At 43.3% G+C, this 21,416-nt stretch overlaps 1 protein-coding gene across 1 annotated transcript in view; it reads right to left on the bottom strand.

Annotated features, from left to right (window-relative positions):
* The window catches only part of SV2C (synaptic vesicle glycoprotein 2C), a 183,759-nt gene that overhangs the window by 14,600 nt on the left and 147,743 nt on the right, over positions 1 to 21,416 (bottom strand). Inside the window, exons 5-12 of the mRNA XM_037143719.2 lie at positions 13,594 to 13,727; positions 13,018 to 13,107; positions 9,589 to 9,699; positions 9,081 to 9,169; positions 6,444 to 6,608; positions 3,355 to 3,488; positions 1,826 to 2,029; positions 1,193 to 1,352 (exon numbers count right to left, since the gene is read on the bottom strand). Coding sequence (XP_036999614.2) covers positions 1,193 to 1,352; positions 1,826 to 2,029; positions 3,355 to 3,488; positions 6,444 to 6,608; positions 9,081 to 9,169; positions 9,589 to 9,699; positions 13,018 to 13,107; positions 13,594 to 13,727 — 1,087 coding nt within the window. The remainder of the gene's footprint in view (positions 1 to 1,192; positions 1,353 to 1,825; positions 2,030 to 3,354; positions 3,489 to 6,443; positions 6,609 to 9,080; positions 9,170 to 9,588; positions 9,700 to 13,017; positions 13,108 to 13,593; positions 13,728 to 21,416) is intronic.

Below are 21,416 nucleotides of genomic sequence, written 5' to 3'. Positions count from 1 at the left end.
TCCTCACCACCTTGTTACAGCTTCTCACACCCTTAGTCAGCAAACTAAGGCGTGGACACAATTACATTCCTTCACTGGTTTTGCTGTGAGACAGGATAGTAAGAAGCCAGGAGAATTCCTTGGCAAATAGAATGGGGGCACTGAGATAGACGGCTGATTCAAACTGGCCTCATCCAGCACCCTGACTCACCTGCCTCCTTCTCCCTTGCACGTCCGCTCCCCTACAGCATTAAGCCCTCAGGACAACGAGGTTCTGACCCGCATCAGATCATCTGAGGAACAAAGCCTGGGGTCTGCTGACCACAGAGACCGAGGTTTGGTCAAACGAGAGATGACATGTAGGCCTCAGGTGTGTTGCAGCTCCAGGCCCAGAAAACAGCAAAACCAGATGGAGCGATGCCAGGGCCGCCGTTAGGGCCCGCTGCACTGACTAACGACCCCCTGCCCTGGCGCCAGACCGTCATGGAGGCCGTGACCCTGATGGAAGCACCTGGGAAGCTTGTGAATATTGTACTGAGATCCTTCCCTGAGACCTCCCCTACAATTCCTGCCGTTAGAAAACAGATGAAAAACCTGAAGACAAGGACTCAGCATGACGCAGGCTCTCTCCCTCCCTCTGGAGCACACTCGTGCCTCCCTTCTTCTTTCCCAAGGCAGGTATCTTCACCTTCTTTCTCCTAGGGCCCTTCTTTTGCCCCAGTAACTTGCTTCCCAAGTCCACACAGCCTGGCTGGCTCACACTTTCTGCCTCTGTGACTTTCTTTCTAAAGGACCAACGCACTTAGGTCCAGGCTCAACTCCTCCCCACATTTCCAAAGGGCCAAGGCGGCTCCACCTAGGCCCGCTCCCGTTGCTGAGACCTTGCCTCTTCTATGTTGAGCTCTTCCTTTGTCTCACCAAGTCCAGCGTTAATAAATGTGCTCTCAAAATCGCTTGGACTTGTGTTGTGGAATCCTTCCTGCACGAATTCAAGCACCGAGAGCCCACATCACCGGTAATAACTGTCCTATTAAATCCTGCCAGCAGCTACATTCCCCAACAGCTGTACAAGTGCAACCTGCAACTTCATGTACCAGATATTTTTGGATTTTTACTTTCTTGGAAACATGGCAATTTGGTTTATTTTCTGCAACTTTTCAGTGGTCCTTGTGGGGCTCAGAGCATCTCTTCCTAGAGGCCTGTTTTGACATACCTCCTGTCCGTGGGGTACAGTTCCACAGTGACCACGTCAAGTGAGTTCCAGGCTGAGATGGTCAAGCCGTTGTACAGACACAGCATTCCGATCATCATGGACTCGCTGGTGCCGAACCAAAGGAAGAAACAGCTGATCCCCGAAAGCACCATAGAGCCACCTGCCAACAAAGCAGACGAAGGGCTGGGATATTTCCTGTCATCTTGGCAGAGCAAAGGCTCTGGAGTCTGCAGGGTCTCCCGGCAACACAGACCCCGAGGGGAGGCTGCAGCCTGGGCTTGACAAAGCTCAGGCACCGGTATGTGCACCTGGATGAAGGGCTGGCCTCCCTAACTGCCTGCAGAACACAGCGAGCACGAAGTGCACATCATTAATTACCCAGCTGCTTAAGTGGGAAAATATACATTAGCGGCACATAATTAGTTTTCCAGTCTGTAAACTTATGGAGGCTGCTCAAATGAAATGTAATTAGACGTAATTTTCACTAAAATTTAGTCTTAATGAAAGGTCTTGAGGGATCTCTCTCATCTCGGTGGGGTGCAAATCCCTAAGGAGGCAGGAGGTACAGTGGGAAATGGGCCCCCCTGGGTGGCAGGGGTAGTGCTTTCATTTCACAGGAAACCGAGCCCTTACCCAGCATCGTTAAGCGCCCAATTCTGTCCATCAGGAGAGCGGACACGATGTTCCCAGGTAACACCGCCAACGTTCCCAGGAAGTTGACAAAATAAATCCAGTAGGCACTATAGTCATCATCAAAGGTGATCTGGCATCCCGTTTTATTGTGAAAAAATGAGCAGTTTTGAAATTCGCTGTCAATGAATTTGTATTGCTCAAAATCTGTGAACATAAAGAAAGATGATTCATCAAGCTCTTAAAGGTTGTACACCAGTATTAGAAAGCCTATGAACTTCAGAAAAGAATCATGATATTGGGAATTTCTGGAAAGCTCAAGGCCTGGATGGTTTGACTTTTAGTGTCTGTGCTGGGCCCGACTACAAGGTTTAGGATGTTATATTACGAAGTATGGTTGGCCCTCTGTACGCATGGACCCCACATCTGTGGACTGAAAAACTATATATATTATGTCATTGCTGACGTGTACTACGTAGTCAGGCCCATGATGAATGAATGTGCACTAAACGTGTATAGATATTTTCTCTTGTTTTCCTTAACAATTTAGTATGATGACTATTAGATATTACAAGTGATCTAGGGATGATTAAAGTTTATGGGAGGATATGTGTAGGTTATGCAAATACTAGCTTGAACATTCATGGATATTGGTATCCATGGGTATCCTAAAACCTGTCCCCCTGACACTGAGGCATGACTACCGCTGAATGAATAGCTATGTTGAAAAAAGGAATAAATTAAGCTGAAGAATCCAGTTATCTTCGGATTTCTTTTGATTGACCACTGCTAATTTTAGTGTTTGTTTATGCCTCTGTGATGCTGGTTTGTCCTAATTATGTTACATAAGAACTATCATTACAGTACTAATGGCTTCCATACAACAATTACAGAAACAATTTGTTTCAAAATATGCATAAATCAGACATATGTTCATCATCTCTGCTGACTGTAGTTCAGGCATGCTGACTTAAGCAAACACCAGGTTTAGAAATAAGGATCATCAAAACAAATAAACTACAGGTTAATTCTTCGCTTTAAAAATTACTCACCAGAGGTGAGGGGATTAAGAAGTACAAAGAGGTAGGTACAGAATAGCCATGGGGATATAAAGTACAGCAGAGGAAATGCAGCAGCCAAAGAACTTACACACATGACCCATGGACATGAACAATGGTGTGGGGATTGCCTGAGGGAGAGTGGGGTGCTGGGTGGAGGGGGACAGAGGGGGAAAACTCAGGACAACTATAATAGCATAATCAATAAATTATAATTAAAAAAAATTATTCACCAAACCATTTATTTTTCAACTTTGAACTTCAGCAAGCCCCATTTTCATTGAACCTGACAAAACCAAACAATACGTATCCACCTTTGCGTATTGATCCAACCTGATTTAGGGAATCCATTAATTTATACTTCAATCTCCATGTCCCCATAAGCCCCTGCCCACACTGTCACATGGGTGTCACATCTGTGCAAAGCACCAGGCCCTCTGAAGAGGCCTCCGCAGGGCAAAGCAGCACACGTACCTGTGTGGTCGAAAACAGTATCAATAAATGTGCAGTTCTTGAAGTAGGTGTTGACTGAAGTCACATCCTCAAAGGTGCAGGCCTTAAAAACTGAATCCTTAAAAGTTACAGATTTGAACTTGACCCCCAGGAATCTGCTCAACACACAAAAGATTCACATCAATGATTGTCCATCACGGTTTGGAGCAAAGTCAAACAGGCTTAGACATGGGGTGCTCCTCTATGGCCTCTCGATTATAAAGGACGTTAGTTTCTGGGTTTTCTAAGCTCTTGGCTTCCCCTCCTTTTCTTCAGGCAGACTGTCCTTTGCCTATCCATTGCTCGCCAAGCTTATTTTCCATCAAAAGACGAGGTGGCACTCAAATGAACTTCACTTAGCTTTTTGCAATGTTGGGAAAAGGTTTTGGGGGTTTGCAACTGCAGGTAGAAAATTTGGAGATTACTTGTGGCTATTAATTCTTTATTTCTTTATTTTTAAAGATGTTATTTATTTAGTTTTAGAGAGGGGAAGGGAGAGAGAAAGAGAGGGAGAGAAACATCAATGTGTGGTTGCCTCCCACACGCTCCCCACCGGGGACCTGGCCTGCAACCCAGGCATGTGCCCCGACCAGGAATCTAGCCGGTGGCCCTTTGGTGTGCAGGCCAGCATTCAGTCCACTGAGCAGCACCAGCCAGGGCTATAAATTCCTTATTTTTTAATCCTATCTTCTTGCTCCTCCCCATAAGCCTTCATTTGAAAATTCTTCGTGTGGGGTTAATGGCTCCAACTCTAGGATGTGCTCCCATACACACTTTTAATGGAAATCTGTTCCCTAAATTGAAAACCCAAGGTTTCTTCATTCTAGTGTAGGATTACCCAGAAGGGAAAACCTGAGGATCCTTCGTTTACATAAGGAATGATTGACTCAGGGGTCAGGAAACTCATAGGTCACACTCATTCCAAGAATACTCCTCAGAGCCCACAGGCGCTCCTTGCACCAAGTGGGATGACGAGAGCTCTGCTCATTTTTGGAAACGTGAAGAATGATGAAACCTGCTCACCCACAGTTTCGGGTGCTGCAAGAGGGAACTCGAGGTGGTAAAATGGTAAGTCGTAACAATCCTAACAGCTTAGAAGAGTCTATGATTCAGATCTGTTGGTGTTGGTGAGGACCCCCAGGAGACCTGGATAACTGCTCAACAACGTGTCTCGGTAATTTATCAGGAGACTCTGAGTGTATACTTAGTCACTGGGAGGAAAATGCTGGTTCAGTGGAGGAAGAAGTTTTGGTATCAAATGTCATTCTTATTAAGGGCAGAAAGGGGCTAATCCTCCTTGGCAAGTGAGATGGCTGACTTAAAAGCAGTTCACTAATTTCTGAGTAGCACTTTCAAAATCATTCTCACTTTATGATTGACTGTGCGCTGCGGCCTAACAGACCAGCTGCTTAAACAGCAATCCCATGTCAACCCTTTGCTCTAGTGGTCCAAAGAAATACCATCTAAACTGCAAATTTATCCTCTGAAAGAGGGCATGCATCTAAAGATTATTTATTTTTCTGAAATGGAACCGAATCTGGAAAAGGAAAACCATTTTTTGAATGGGTAATACATGCACAGAGTACACGAGGTACAAAATTAGAATACTGAAAAAGGAAAGAGCAAGTTTTTCCCCACCTATCCTCAAGCCACCGGATTCTTGTGCCCACAGAGAACCACTGTTGGTTTTCCGTGCGCTCTTCCGGGAGCGTCCTGCAGAGGGAGCTCGCAGACGAGACACGTGACTCTATGAATTGCTTTGTCCCTGGCAGGCTACCTGGGGCCTTAGTCCACATCAGAACATGTAGAGTTGCCATTTTATATCTTGAAACAGAAAAGCTCTCTTTAAAAAAATTCTACCACCTTCTAAAATAAATGTATGTCTTATGAGGATATAAATGTATGTTTTAATACTATTAAAATTATTAATCACTATATTGGTAATATAAAGTACTTCTTAGTCATAATTGAACATCCATCTTAAAATTTTAACAAGTATCACTAAAATATTATTGTCAGACATGCAAACATACATTACGAATTTCTAATGAAGTAACAATATTTTAAAAAAATAAATGAAGTGAATTTTCAACCTAGAATTACAGAGCACTTGACTCTAAGGATTCCGTGGAGACCAAGCGCCGACCTGAAGGAGGGTTTTCTGTGGGAGGTGCAGGCGATCCTTCGATTCTTCATGCTGGGATGAGGACCAGGCCCCTCCCTGAACTGTCAATTCAAACAAGTGTGTCCTAGCTGGTAATTCTCCTTTTCACTGTAAACCATTAACATCCCACAGAGTTCTTTTTCATCTTTCCAAACTTGTTTTTGCTCTGGGAAACTGATTATTTTAGATTTTTACTTTTGTTGCTTTTGAAATTGGGACAATTTCCTAAGAACGATGTAAATCTCCAGGAACTCAAACCAGAGATTATTTGCTCAGACAACAAATAAGGGATGCGCATCGTGACCTTGTCCACCCCTTTGCTTTTTTGGATGAATGAACCGGAATCACCTTCCTGAGCCACTTGTCTGTCTTCACCAAGAGGCATTCCAGATTCTATAATCAGAAATATCCTTTGCAAACTTGTTCCTTATTTTCAAAGCCCTTAACTGTGGAAATCATTTCTGTTCTCTAATTGAATCTCTTCCTGAAAAAATTTAACCCCAATTTTTGAATCAGCATAATGGAGAAAAAGGAATCCCTCCTTTTTAGGAACAGAAGGCAGGCAAAAACTTACACTTCAGATTTCTTCACTGAACCAAATAACCTTACAACCCATGTTACTTTCTCATATTCTTCATTCTTTTGTTCTTTAACTTATTTTCATTTCTCACCCGGGTTTCTCTAAATTTTTGTTTCGTATCAGTTTCAGAGGTAGTTTTAAGTGAAATAACTGATCTCTTGTCTTTAATGCCCATTTGGAAGTATTCACACTCTGCTAGAAAATGACTGAATGTATAAAGTAAAAACCAAAACCCCAAACTATGCACATTTCAGTGCAGTGAAGGCTGGTTAAGAAGTAAGTTTCTGTGAGCAGGTAGCATATTAAATAATTTCAAAATTTCTGGACCTGCCGTTGTAGTATTCCATTCCGGTGTGAATCTGATTTTCCATTGTAAAGTTGATACTGAAATTTGCATATTTCTCTCTTGGCACATTCCTAATTAGTAACGCATATTCATCCGACTGCAGATGTTTGATGACATCGGGGAACCATACAGATAATCCATAGTACCTGTGGAGACAGAGGAACGTGAGTTGGTAAAGACGCCTGCACACCGGAGGCAGTGCACGCCGCCCTGACACGCTCAGAGACCTGGTGGTTCCCGAGAGGCGTCCCCTCTGATGATGACCGGCCCCCTAAAGCACTGTCATCCATCACGCAGTAATCTGCATGGCTCTCTCCCCACCACAATTAGGACTGCAAAAAACCAAGCTAGACGTATGGCCTGGGGTTCCCTGGAGAAGCCCAGGAATACCATTCCTGAAGCCTTACTTCGGGGGAGGCATGCACAGAATCCCACGCTGTACCCATACGTGGCCCCCGGGTCCTGATGTTTCCTCATTGCCCCAGACTGCACCAAAGAGCCCCATTTCCCAGTCTGGTGATACAGAATCTTGGTGTCCAAAAACCATGAGGGCCCTTAAATGATGATCTCTTTTATGAATGGAGAATCTTTCTTTGTTTCTACCCTACTCTTCTGCTTTAGCCAAGGGGTAGAGCCCCATTTCTCAAAGCAGTTCAAGGCTCACAAAAGGGCCATTTGGCGATCATCTGAAAATCCAGGTTATTTCTGCTTTCTGTCTCTTGGACTCTAACATGTCATTCTAACAGGGAACAGCTGAGTCACGCCGCTGTGCTGGCCAGCACGGCAGCCACTCCCCACACGTGGCTACTGAGCAGCTGGTATGTGGCTAGTCCAAACTGAAGGGTACTGTAAAAATAAAATATCAACAAGGCTAACAAAAAAGAATGTAAAGTAACTCATCAATCATTGTTATATGGACTGTATGTTGAAATGGTAATACTTTAGACAAGATGAGTAAAATAAAATTTATTATTAAAATTAATTTCACTTGTTTCCTTTGACATTTATTCATGTGGCTGCCCAAAAATTTAAAATGATACGTGTGCCTCACATTATGTTTCTACTGGACAACAATGCTCTAAAATAGTGGTTCCCAGATTGGGGTTTCTGGACCAGCAGCATCAGCATTACCTGGAAACTTGTTAGAAACACAAACTCTCAGGCTCCACACAGACCTGCGGAATTAGCAACGATGGGGGTGGAATCCTCCAGGTGATTATTCTGATGTGCACTCGAGTTTGAGAACAGTTGTTCTAGTTTATCCTGTTGCAAGTCTACTGCTAGGTTAGAATCCTGGCCTCGCCTCTTACCAGCTGTGTGATCCCCAGCCAGTTATCTCAGCCTCACTTACCATGTATACCAGACTTATGATAGTATCCTCCTTCCGGGTGGGTGCTCAGATTAAATGGGATGCAAAGTAGCAGCAGCTAGAGAGTGCTCAAAAGGCAGTATGTGTTGTTTTATCATCACTGTCATCAGGATTCTAGAAACACCTCTGGCTCAGCAGTCCACAGATTTCGACCCCTTCTCTTCATAGATCACAAATTAAAGTACTGTGAAGGTATGGGTGGTGGCCACTGAATACAAAATGACTCAGAGATGCAACATCTATAGCATTAGTCTCTAGCCATATACACAGGACAAAAAATTTTAACAACAGAAACTATGAGGAAGCACTGTAGTGTTCCATCCATGCTACTCCAGAATGTCCATAATTGATGACGTGGAGAAGTTTCAGCCTAGTTTTCATTTATTCAGCCAACATTTACTGAATATCCACTAAATGCTACACACTGTCTGAGGTTTGAGAGATATTAGTAAGGAAATCATAAGTTAAAATGTGGGCAATAATAAATTCTTAAATAAAATAAAGTAAACAAATAATTATTATCATACAACTTCACATCTTGAGAGTAGAGTGTTCATCTTACTTACTACTCAGCCTAGTGTTTAGCACATAGTAGGCACTTCATTTCATCCTTCTCTTCCTTCATAGATTAATAGGTTTTCTAAGACTTGGGTGGGAGTTTATATGTTCTAAACCAACCCTCTCCAATCAGAAATGAGGAACTAACACTCAGTAATGCCCCCAAGTCCCATGCAGAACAAGGGGCTAGGACTCCTGACTACCACTTTCCTTGTTCATCCTGTTATCTTGACTCACAGCACCAGGAAAGATTGGTCCTATCTGATGACTTGCCTGTTGCCATTTGGGGATGTTGGGGCATGGAACTTGCAGCATAAATGTGGGGCTCCACCAGCTACAAAGATCCTATTGACCTGAAAGTGGAGTATATTATTCTTGCCTGTGGAAGAGCAAAGAGGCCGGTGTGGCTGGGGCCAAGCACAAGAGGAGAGGAGGGTGGAGAAGTCATAGGGGACAAATCATTCAGGGTTTTATCAGACTTTCAAAATACTATTGATTTTGCTACCTCATCTTTATGACAAGATAAGTAAAATTATTGGGTGATAAAACCATAATTGTTAGCAAATCTAAGCTGGAAAAAATTCTTTTCTAAAAGTTAATGACATCAAATGGTATACGAAAGCAGCGTGACTGGGAGTTACAGTGTGGAAATTTAAAGATTTCACTCATCAAGAATTCAAATATCACTTACCCAAAGGACAGGGTGAACCAAACAATTGTAAGCTTTATTGTATTTTCCTTGACGGGGTAGTTGAAACACCTCATAAAAGTCAACCAAATCTGTGAAATATTAGAGAGTTAGTTTACTTACGCAGCTATTTAGTCAACCTCACTCCCTTCAACAAATTATTTAAGAGTTGAGTTTTCTTTGCATCGGATTCATTTGAACCTAAAATGTCAAAGCTAAAGGCTATAGAAAACCAAATACTGGAATGTTCGTTTATCAGCTTCCTGGAAGCCAAAGGGCAAAGTAACTCAAGGCTTCAGTGCAAGCGTCACTGCCAAGAATCCTTGCCAAACACCTTCCCTTCCCAAAGACAAAAGTCTTAGTGACCCCGATGAACCCAAAGGATCCAATAACTGGTCCTACTCTAGGAGTCAGGTGTCCTGGGCAGAAGGAACCGGTCCAGCCAACCCTGCTCTGGCCAACCTCAAATGCAACAAGTTGGCAAACAATTCAGGGCAGGCTTGTTACTTACTCCATAGAGTTCTGTGTGGATCCGAACGAAACACCTCCTGTACCATGTTCCTGTGTCACTCTCAATTTCGATCAGCTCATCTATTTGTTTTGGGATTTTGATCCTGTTTACCTGTAAAGAGCAATAGGACACAAAGTGCTGAGTTCTCTCCTCTGAGGCTGCTCAGAGTAGGTGTATTAATTGTTTTTAGGGGAGTGAAAGCCGACTGCAACAAAAAAGCAGGTATTTGATAATCACTCTATACATACATAAGATTACTGGAGTAAGTGTACAGACCCAGCTGGAACCTAAAGAATGGAATGAAGAAGGAATGGGAGGGATGACCATGGAGAAATGGGGGAAGAGCAGGTGGTAATGGAATAGCATGAAACCAAAATGCCCCTCTGCGAATCATTACAACAAAGGCACACATCAGCAGATTAAACATCAGATAGGTTCACTTCTGGATAAAGAATTATTTTGCTTAGACTAAAGTGATTATACATACTTTTCTTTGGGACCTACTTATTTAATGAATTTGGAACCCTAACCATAATTCTTAGTTTACCTATCAAACTTTTATTTTTGGAGCATCACTATGATCCTCTCTTCCTTTTCCCACAGCCTAACTAACCCACAATGACTGGTCAGCAAATACCTACAGGTGACTATGGTGCAAGGTCAAATGGATGAGCTTCGACAGCAAGCATCAACACTGATTCTTCAGCCATACGAGTGGAATGAATGATGGAGTTTTGGCATGAAAATCTGTATCTATTACTTAAGTTAGTTGCCTTTTGCTAAGGAAAAGAATCAAGAGGCAGGAGAAGCAATGCTTTCAAAGTCGAGAATGAATCTTGGGTGGAGGGAGAGAAGGAAAGAGGGAGAGAGAGAGAAGGAAGAATGGTTCCTTTGTTGGATCTGTCCCTTTTTATCCTGTTAGTCCACGTTTACCTGCTCTTGGTAAATCTGAGAGAGGCGCAGAAATGTGCACACGTTATCCCTGCCAGGGACAACCTTTGAACGACTTTTTTTTTCCAGGAAATTTTGCCAACATCCAAAGTAGCACTTCTATTGTGAGAATCTAGGTACCGAGTTTGGCTCTTAATGGAGGTGATCTGGGGACCCTGCCTCTCTTTCAAATTGTACCAGCTAGGCAATAACCTTCTCCTGACTGTGTAAAAAGGATGTCTGTATTTAATGAAAATAGTGTCCTAGTTAAACAAAAGATTCTAAATACAGTCAGCTCAAAATAATCTCTGTTTATAGATATTATTTTGTGACACTCTAGATTTGTTAAAAATTTAGTTTTTTTTTACAGGGGGGAAGAGAGTGAGAAAGAGAGGGAGAGAAACATGCAAGAGATATATCGATTGGTTGCATCTCACATGCTCCCGTCTGGGGACCTGCACCACAACCTAGGCTTGTGCCCTGACTGGGAATCGAACTGGTGACCTTTTGATTCGTGGGCCGGCGCTCAATCTACTGAGCCACATCAGCCAAGGCTAGATTTATTTTTAATTATGGGGTTGTTCTTATCACTCAATATATTACTTTTGGGAGACTTCTCCCCTCATCAGTGTTTGTTTATTCATTAATTTATTGACACCCATGGGGTGTCAGGCCTGACACTGGCCCTTGGAGATGCAAACATCAAACAAACATCATACCCCCTGAGCAATTACTGTACAAAGTAAAAAGTACTCTGATGAAAGTCCATATCAGATGGGAGAGACATATTGTACAGAACACCCAGGTCGATCTGGGAGTGAAAGAGAAGAGAGAAGCCTTCATGAGCTACAGAGTTTGAGCTGGAGTTTATGAAGAACACATCATTTACCATTTGTGCAAACTATTTGGAGGCTATTCCAAGTGGAAGAAATATCATGTGCAGAGGTGTGAGAAAAATAGTGTATTAAGCAACCACAAAGAGTGTGGTATTCCTGAGAAACAGTCCAAGAGCAAAGGGCAGTGAGTAATGAGGGATGAACCAAATCAGTGACGGTAATGGTGGAAAGTGAGAAACAACGATCTTTAGGGTGCAGAATAATAGGACACAGTGATATTTTTTATACAATGAAGATAAAGAAAAGAAGGCAATAGGAAGTTTTCAGGGCTCTAGTTTGGGTGGTACCAGTGGTACTTGCTGGTAAATTTAGGACAAGGAAGAAGCTCAGAAACTCTTAAGATGGTAGGTTTAGATTTCAAAATTCAGAATTTAAAGGGCCCGTAATACATAGAATAATGGCCCCAAAGCTCTTGCACATGCTTGTCTGGCACTCAGGAGCTCATTAGCCTACAGAGACGCAGAAGAAGAGGAGATCAGCTGAGGAGAGTGAGAGGAGTTAGAGAAGAAACTAACTGAAAATAAAGCCCTGGAGAGCAACAGGGGCATAGGGAAAGGGGCTCGGAAAGGAGACCTTGAAGGAGGGCAAGCAAATTCTCTGTATTGTAGATATAATGAGTAAAAAGACAAATTTGTCATGGTAGAATCACATGATGACTTTGGAGGTCACATATAAATGATTTTGAGATTCTTCATTTCTTTGGACTGTTCCTACCTTATTCCCACCTTATAAAAAACCTGAACAGGGAGGAGCATGAGGGGACTGGGTAACTGCAACCTGCTGAAAGAAAAGCAGGTAAGCAGGGACACGAGGCCCTGCAGAGACACCTTCTCAGAAGTCGTTGGTAAAGGATTCACCCTCATCTGGCTGACAAGGGTTAAGTGATATTCGGCTTCTAGACAATGTCTCAAGATTCCTCCAGCCCCACGATCCTTTAATTTAAAGACAGTCTTTCCCTAATATGCATCTATTCAAAGGAATGGCCTAGTCAGACTTCTAGGTCCTCCACCACTGATCTTAATTTTCTCCACTGCACAAACGTTTCTGCTGGTGAAGATCGATGATAATTTGGATAGAGGCCAGACTGAATTGTATCTTCACCTTATGAAAAATGTATTTCCTAGATTAAAATAAAATAAATAAATTAGATATCAGGGGGCTGTTTAACTAGGAACTATTTCATATTTTAAGAACCATAATTGGTATTATTTATAAGACACTGAAGATCTTACTTTTGTCACACTTGTGTGTTACTATATGTCCCCCGAAACCCGTTTTAGACAAAACATTTTTCATCTAATTATATGCTGTATATATCAAGAGATTTTAAAGCCAGTTTCCTTCTAAAAATTCCATGCACCCAATTTTCATTAATTTAGACTGGTTTTCCCATTGAAAGTAAACTTTGTAACAAGAGAATTCATCCATGCAGAGGGAATGGCACATTCAACAGCAGAGTGGCCAGCTTAGGTCTAGTAACATGGCAAGTCTGAGGAATGGAAGGACAAGCGGAGCTGGTACAGGGAGGGGAGTTTACAACCTGGCCTTTTCAGAAAAAGTTTCTGCTGCAGGCACAGACGATTCACTGAGGGGCAGTACTCACCGTGAAGACCTTCTCGGGCTGACCCCGTGCTCTCATGTTGGTGTCATGAATTAACTTCAGAATCATCCAAGCTTCATCATGCTTTCCAGCCTAACAAATGTAAATAGACGGTGAAGTGTAAGGAGGTGAAACACTCATATTCTCTGACTTCCCAACAGCCATCTTGAATTGCCAGGCCCAACTAAGTATAACTGTGCAAACACATTTAGGAGCGTCCCAGTGGAACACACAACCACTGGGGTATCCTTGACCTCAGCAGGTCCATGGACATGCCTATGACTAGAAATAGCACCTACACATGGTAAAATTTCACCTATGAACAATAAGCCACATTTTCTTCATCGAGCAAAAGGCTACTTTTGCTTGAGGAGGAACGTGAGTGCTTTCCGGCCCCAAGGCGGCTTGTCCACATGCTGGTGGTTGAAGGCATGTCTCCTCGACACCAAACCCTCCACAGTGCCACAGTCGAAAGGAGAAGTGTGCCTCCCAAAGAGGCCAACAGACTTCCCTAGAATTAACAGGCAACTCCTTCCAACGAACACGGCTTCCTTGAGTATAGGTAATAATAAGTGTTACCTCCAACAAGAACCGTGGGCTTTCCGGCATGAATGTGAGGGCCACCACCGAGCAGACACAGGGGAGGGCGCAGACAATCACGAACACACGCCAACTGTGAAACTGGTAGGCCGACCCCATGCTGAAGCTCCATCCTGGAAAAGGAGGACGGGAGGACTGAGGGGGAGTGCCTCTCAAGACTGCCGGCTGGGAACGTGGCCACTCTGCAGTCACTGGGGTGTCTATACCTCGAACTTATTAGTCAGCTCTTCCCACACACAGAAGGATGTGCCGATCTGGGCTGACCAGCTCAATATCACCAACGGCACCACCACCGGCAAACAAGACCACCAACAGCAGTGCTGAGAAGAAAGATGCTTGGAACCTAAGGGGTCAGGGCCTAAGCATGGGGGTGCATGTATATTTACATACAGCCAAATTTTGAAGGCTAAGATAAATTAATTTGGGATAATAATTTTCCCTCTAGAGCACCCTGCTGGATATATTCTGTTTGCTCCCGCAGATCACCCTCCACTCTCCACCATGCTGTGTGCCAGGAGGGAGACCTTTGTGGACCGCCTCAGCTGGCTCCTGTGCCCACCAACCCCCGCGTGGGTGTGAACAAAGGAAGCACTGGCAGGAGACCAGGGAGTGGGAGCAGGGTTCAGCATGTTTATTTCGCTTGCTTTCCTTCTCTCTTCTCCCCGGCTGGGTGGAGGTTTGACCCTGGGTTCGCTCATCCACTGGAATCTTCTATAGCTACACCTGTTGCTAGGTTCTGGCAACCCCTTCTTCCCCTTGCCCTTTGAGGTGCAGGTGGATACAGGATGCCCTTCTGCTACCAGCTCTCAGGTGCTTTATTATTTTTTTGGTTTCTCCCAACCCTTCCCACATAATCTTTTTAACGGCTCTTTATGAGAGTATCGTCACTTTGCCTGTTAGCACCCTGGCCGGTACAACTAGTAAGAATTGGCAGTGTGGTATCTCTCCAATAGAGCAAGAGAATTTTATATTTCTAAATAGTATTTTTTATTATAATAAGAAAAACCATGGGATATGAACAGAAATCTCTTCATGAACTAAAAGTAAAAGTCTTATATTTAAATGAATATAAAATGGTTGGAAACAAAATTCTAATATGATTCTAAATGAGAAATAATGAGGCACATCAAATCTAATTAAAAGAGAGGAGCTTATAGAGGCATAGATGAATTATGTGAGGCAAAATCTTGATTTCTGGCATTGCTTGGTATTTGTTATAAGGCTTTTTTGTGAACAAAAGTCAGGTAGTCTACACCCAGCCAGCAGAGGGGCGGTGTAATTGCTCACTGTTTACACAGGAGCCGAGTCAGATTCTGGAGGCGACAGAACTTCCGCAAGGCCACACACTGAAGTTACACACCAGAATCTTCCACCCAGGATTTGAGGCAGAATCTTATAGCACACACGGCCTCATTCACTGTTTTTTTCTTTTTTAAGATTTTATTTGTTTTTAGAGAGGGAAAAATAGGGAGAAAGAGAGGAGAGGAACATCAGTGTGTGGTGGCCTCTTGCACACCCCCTACTGGGAACCTGGCCCTTAACCCAGGTATGTATCCTGACTGGGAATCAAACCAGTGACCCTTTGGTTCACAGGCTGGCACTCAATCCACTGAGCCACACTAGCCAGTGCCACATTTACTCTTAAACACAGAATTTGTTGACAAGTGACGTAAACATGCTCTCTCAGTCGTGGATGACATTTTCTGGAAATGTAACAATACATGGGGATGATGTGAATTGCTAAATGAACCACATTATGAACTTTAGGAAGGGGGATCTACCCTCGGTGTTTTGTGCAGCAGAACTTCAAGTCTCAAGTATCTAAAATGCAGAAGAAATGCTATGATGAAACAGAGAAAACACACCTTGTTCGCATTTGACCTAAAGCTCTAGATCCTATTATTGTATGTGTTAGGTGAAAAATAAAAGCTGTAGACAGTGATTTAGGCAGATGCATGGTTTTAATTTCATGCTACCACCTAGTACATGGGGAAAGAGCAGAGATGAGAGGGAAAGGTCTCTGGTGCCTCTGTGAAAATAAATTAGTTCTGAAGATACAGTTTTAGAAATGCAAACAGGAGGGGTTGGTTTTTTGAAATGAAGTTATTTAACTAAGGAGAAAGTCCCACTGGTGGACAGAGCAGGAGACTCCGTGTGGTGGACAGAATAACGCTCCCTCCCCCGGCCAAAAGTGTCCTCACCCAGATGCTCTAGACCTGTGACTATGTCCCTTTACATGACAAAGGGACTTTGGAGGTGTGATTAAGTTTAGGATCTTGACAGAAGGTGATTGTCCCATGTTTTATGCCTGAGCCCTACATAAGTACAAGAGTCCTTAGCAGAGAGAGAGAAAAGCAGGAAGGAAGCCAAGGCAGAGTGGGGAGAAATTTGAGGATGCTGCAGCATTGGCTTTGAAGATGGGGAAAGGGGCCACGAGCCGAGCAATGTATGTGCCTTGTAGAAGCTTGAAAAGCCAGGGACACATAGTCTCCCCTTGAAGTCTCCAGAAGCCCTGTCAACATATTTGTATTTTTTTAGATTTCTGAGCTCCAGAACTGTAAGGTAATAACATCATGCTGTTCAAAACCAGTCAGTTTGTGGTGATTTGATACAGCAGCAATAAGAAAGCAACACACTTCCCTTTGTAGATAAAGATCTATTGCTAACTTGACTAATGTATTGGGTTGGCCAAAAAGTTCATTTGTTTTTTTCTGTAAGAAGGCTCTAGTATCTCTTAGTTGTCTTTAACTTTATCTGAGACAATTTTGTTAAATTGTATTGTGAATTTAAAAATATCAAAATTGGTACATTGTTGTGTAACCACTTTAATATTGAATATGGAAGAAAGTACGCAACATTCTTGGCTTATTATGCTTTATTATTTCACGGAAGGTAAAAATGCAACTGAAATGCAAAAAAAATACATTTGTGCAGTTTATGGAGAAAGGGCGATGATTGACTGAATGTGTCAAAAAATGGTTTGAGCAGTTTTGTGCTGGTCTCACTGGATCACAGAGATCGGGTAGACCAGTGGAAGTTGATAGAGATCAAAATGAGACATTAATTGAAAATGATCAATGTTATACTATGCAGGAGACAGCCGACATACTCAAAATATCCAAATCAATAAAGTTATTGGTGAAAAGAAAAAATATATCTTTTATTTTATGGAAAAAAATAACTAAACAGACTTTTTGGCTGACCCAATAAATTAAGTTGGAGAATTTCATTTTCTCTGTAAAACCTCAGGCCCTTTGCTTTTGGTTCAATTTCTCCAAATGCCTCACCAAGGACTTCGGGCTCCTTGTTGACAGTCTTAGAAATACTGCCCTTTGCTCTTACTTCTCCCAAATATCACATCCGTGGGTGGAGAGACAGATGGCAGTATCACACCAGTTTTCAGTCTACAGGGAAAACTGACTACACATAGAATCTAAACCTAGAAGAGAACTAGCTGGTCCAGAGTCCAACTCTCCTCAGGTTAGAATGTAGTTTCTACAGGCGGAGAGTCTTCTGTCCACCAGCTGAAGTTTGGCCCATGTTCTGCGGCTCAGGTCCTTGTCTACTTCATTAGCTGTGAATCTGTCTTCTGGTTCCCTGCTTGGGGCCTGTGAGTGAGCATGAGCATGTGTGCACACAGACATGCAGTGTGGTGCCCCTCTCTGTATCAAGGGTGCATCATCCACCCACTTTCCTCTCCATTTATTTGCAATGTGCTTTCCCCTGAGTCTCTAAAACTATTGTACCCTTTTTTAGTCTCTCTTCACATCTCTAGAAGCCTACTCCATTCCTTGCACTTGACCTCACCAGTAGCTTTGGGGAAACAAACACAGAGAGCTACACACGTCTGAGCTTCGCACTCCTGAATCTCCCCACCTAACTGGACCCGTCCATCTCGCTCTGCCTTCCCCTTGGTTACAGTGGATGAACTGTCCATGCTCCTTTCTGCGGCCAACCTGTCCACATGGCCTCTGGAGCCCAGCCAACTCATTGTGTCAAAGACAGAAGTCCTGTGATTATCCCTCCTGTCCAGCTCCCATTGTCACGGTCTCTCATCTTATAGGACTGGTCACTCCATCAGCATAACTCCTCAAAAGAATGGTCTACAGCAACTGTCTCCACTTTCTCTCCCAAAGTTCTCACCCCAAACAGGCTTCTGCCTCATAACTCCACAGAAACTGTGCTCATCAAGGTCACCTGGCCAAATTTAATGGTCATTTGTCCTCATCTTACTTGAACTCTCTAAAGCATTCCACAGAGTTTGACCATCCCCTTCTGTTTGGACAGCTTTTCCCCTTGACATCTCATCACTGCATGTGCTGTTTGTTTCCCGCCTCTCTCTCTGGCTTTCTTTGGTTTTCTTGTTGGCTCTTCCTCTGACTGGCCCCAGAAAGTTGGGGCACCAACACCCAAAATCTTGATCATCAGTTCTTTTCTCTAACTGCATGTCTTCTCTAGGTGGATTCATGTATTTCCAAGACTTTAGGTGGCATCTACATGCCACTGTCTCTGAAATACAGTCTGTTTTCTTCCCAGAGCGCCAGCATCCTACTTACATCTTCACAAAAGTGCCTAACGGGCAGCTCAGTTACTGGGTCCAAAACGGAACTTCTGATTTCCTGCCCTGCTACCAAAGCAAATTCTTGTTTCTCCCTCAATTTTTCCTGTTTCAGCAAATGATATGCTGCCAGCCACCCAGACATTCACGCCCCAACCCAAGACTTCGTTCTTGATTCCTCTTATCCACCAGTCTCAATATCCATTCGGTCAGCAAGTTCCATACTGAGATATATCTTAAAGTCACCCCACTTCTCCCAGTTCCCACAGCACAGCAGAGCTTTGGGCTGGCAGCTCTCTCTCTCACCTTCTGCAGGAGCCTAACTCTCCTTTTCCTGCCTGTCCTGGTCCCCCACAGTCCACTCTCCTGACAGCAGCTGACTCAAATCCTTTTAAAATGTCAATAAGAGCACTTTACTCTGCTGTCTGGGAGCCTCCAACAGCTCCTAATAGCTTTGGAATCAATCCAAGTGTCTTACTGCGGCCTCTAGGGCTGATAGAGGCTGACCCCTGCCTATGCATCTGGGCTTGCCTCCTGCTGGTCCCCTCAGTTTGGGCCAGTTCCATTGACCCACTGTCAGCTCTTCCAACATACAAAGCTTATGTCCAGCTTAAGGGCTTTGCCATAGCTTCTTGGAAGCCTAGCCATGCATTTGAAAGGATGTTTGTTGCATTTTATCCTGCCTTTCTATGATTTTTGAAGTGGGAGGCTTTTTCAGTGTATCTCCTCTATGCAGTCCCCTCAGGGTGTCTGTGTTTGGTATTTTCCCTGCCTGGACTGCTCTGCCTGAATATTCGCATGCATGGATGTCTTCTTCATACCTCCTGGGTCTCAGGTTATCTCCTCAGAGAGGCCCCCACACTCAATGCCACTCTCTATTGCCAAGGCCTGTTCTGTGGTCTCCTAAGCACTTACCACTCCGTAAGGGTGTCATAGTCATTGAATTACTCACACTTTTACTATCTGTCGACCCCCACCACCACGAGAGCAGGAACTCAACCTTCTTTAGTCACCAACATATGCCCACCATGTGTGTGTGTGTATACACGAACATGCAAACTCACTGCAGACTACTAAACAGTAGGTACTCAAGTTTCCTTTTGACTTTTTTTTTTTAAACTGAGTTCACACTAAACAGCAAAACATCCTTGGTCTACTTTCACATTACATTAGTAACTTACATACAGTAAAGTTTATTACTTTATTGTTATATAGTTTGTTAGGAGTTTGACAAATGCACAGATTATGTAACCACCATCATAATCGGGGCACAGACCAGTTCTGTCACCACAGAACAGACCTTCCAGCTGCCCTTTTGGAATCAACCATCTTCCATTCATAAGTCCTGGTACCCACTGCCCTGTTCTCTGTCCCTATAGCTTTGCCTTTTCCAGAATGTCATAGAAATGAAATTGAACTGTTTGGCTTACTAGCATAATGTATTCATGCAGACTGTGGCACATATCAATAACTTTTCCCTTTTCACTGCTGAGTAGTGTTCCATTATGTGGATATACCAGTTTGCTCACCTACTCACCAACTGAAGGACATTTGGGTTGTTTTCAGTCTTAGGTGAGTATAAATAAAGCTGTTACACACATTTAAGACGTGTGTTTGTGGGTCCCAAAGCTTTCCCGTTCCCTTGGGTAAACCCCTAGGAGTGGGTCAGTTGAGTCATTTGATGAGTGTATGTTAAGCTTTATAACAAACAAGCTGCCAAACCCCATTCCCACCAGTAGTGTATGAGCGTTCTAACTGCATCTCTTCCTTCCCACCACTTTTTCGGTCATTTTTATTTTTAAAAATTTTGGCCATTCTAGCAGGTGTTTAGTGGTATTACATCACAGTTTTAATTTGTACTTCCCTAATGCCTCCTGACATCCTGATTTACTTTTTGTTCATCCATTCAAACTTTTATTGAGTGCCTACATGTGCCAGTCATAATGCTGTGATGTGGAGGCCAATAAGACTTACCTCTGCCCTCTCGGAGCTAGAGTCCAGTGGAAGAGACCTATTTGTTCACAAGCCATAGTAAACAGCACTACCCGTGCTGGAACAGGTTATGAAGACAGTGTGCCTGCCGGGAGTGCAGACGCGGTGCCAGTGTCTCTCTCAAGAGCCCTAGCCAAATTTCTTTTCTGATTCGGGTCTATGAATAAAGAGAGTAATTCCTAAATTTCCTTTTTAAAAAAAAATTTATTGCATTTATTAGGGTGACATGGGTTAATAAAACTCTATAGGTTTCGAGTGCAAAATTCTAAAATACACCATCTGCATGTTGTAGTGTGCATTCTCCACTCAAAGTCGAGTCTCCGTCATCATTTACCCCCTGTACCTTCTCTCCCTCCCCCACCCTCTGTCCCTCTGGTAATCACCATACTGTTGTCTGTGCCTGTGAGTTGTTTCTTTTTGTTTATTTATTTATTTTTGTTTTTTCTTAATCCCTTTTGAATTTCTAGCATCCAAATTAGAGATATAATTCAAATCAGTGCTTCAGAAGTAGATGAGACCATCCAGGGACTGTGCCATGCCAGACCCCTGGCTCTAATTGTTCTGTAACCAGTTGATTTGGGGAGAGGGAAGGAGGCCCCAGGGAGGTCGGAGGGAGTCCAACTCCACTCCACATTAAGGATATGCCCCAGGGGTGTGTCTGTGTGTCAGAAACTGATGGATATCCTGTGGCCTGAATGAAAGACAGACACAGCGAGGGTCTTGAGAAATGACCTAGCATATGCTTTGTAAAATGAAAATACCATAAATACCATTATCTGAATTACAAATGAATAAAAGAATGAAGGGGTGAAACACTGACTACTGCCGCTGTGAATTCTCGGGACCCCTCCCCAGCTCCATTTCAAGATGGCTTAAGTCTGGATTTGTGAGTGACACAAAAATCTAAACCACAAACACGGAGTGAAGAACCGGAACGTGCAACCAAGCCACATGCAACTGGGAAAGAGGCCATGGCTTTAGGACACGCATCTGCACTTAGTAACATGGATTCTCTTAAATGAGCCTTTTATGTTAGCACCATGCCTGTTTGTCTTAAAAAAGGAGAGATTCTTATGTGAATGGTGGTCCTTGGACTTTTTTACAAATACCCATTAAAATGTCATACGAGGGGTTTTTCTAAACATAATGTAAACTCCATGCAAAGAAGGACTTCAATTAGGGTGTTCTGGAAGGCAGTCACTGCAGAGTGCTAATTGGTGTGGAGCTAATAAGAGTGTTATGTGTCTTGCAT

This window comes from Artibeus jamaicensis, unplaced genomic scaffold (genome assembly GCF_021234435.1).
Source record: "Artibeus jamaicensis isolate MK-2021 breed Jamaican fruit bat unplaced genomic scaffold, CSHL_Jam_final contig_373, whole genome shotgun sequence".
In the NCBI taxonomy this organism is placed as follows: Eukaryota; Metazoa; Chordata; class Mammalia; order Chiroptera; family Phyllostomidae; genus Artibeus; species Artibeus jamaicensis.
The sequence above is the reverse complement of the archived record's forward strand: the minus strand, read 5'-3'. Positions and strand labels throughout refer to the sequence as shown.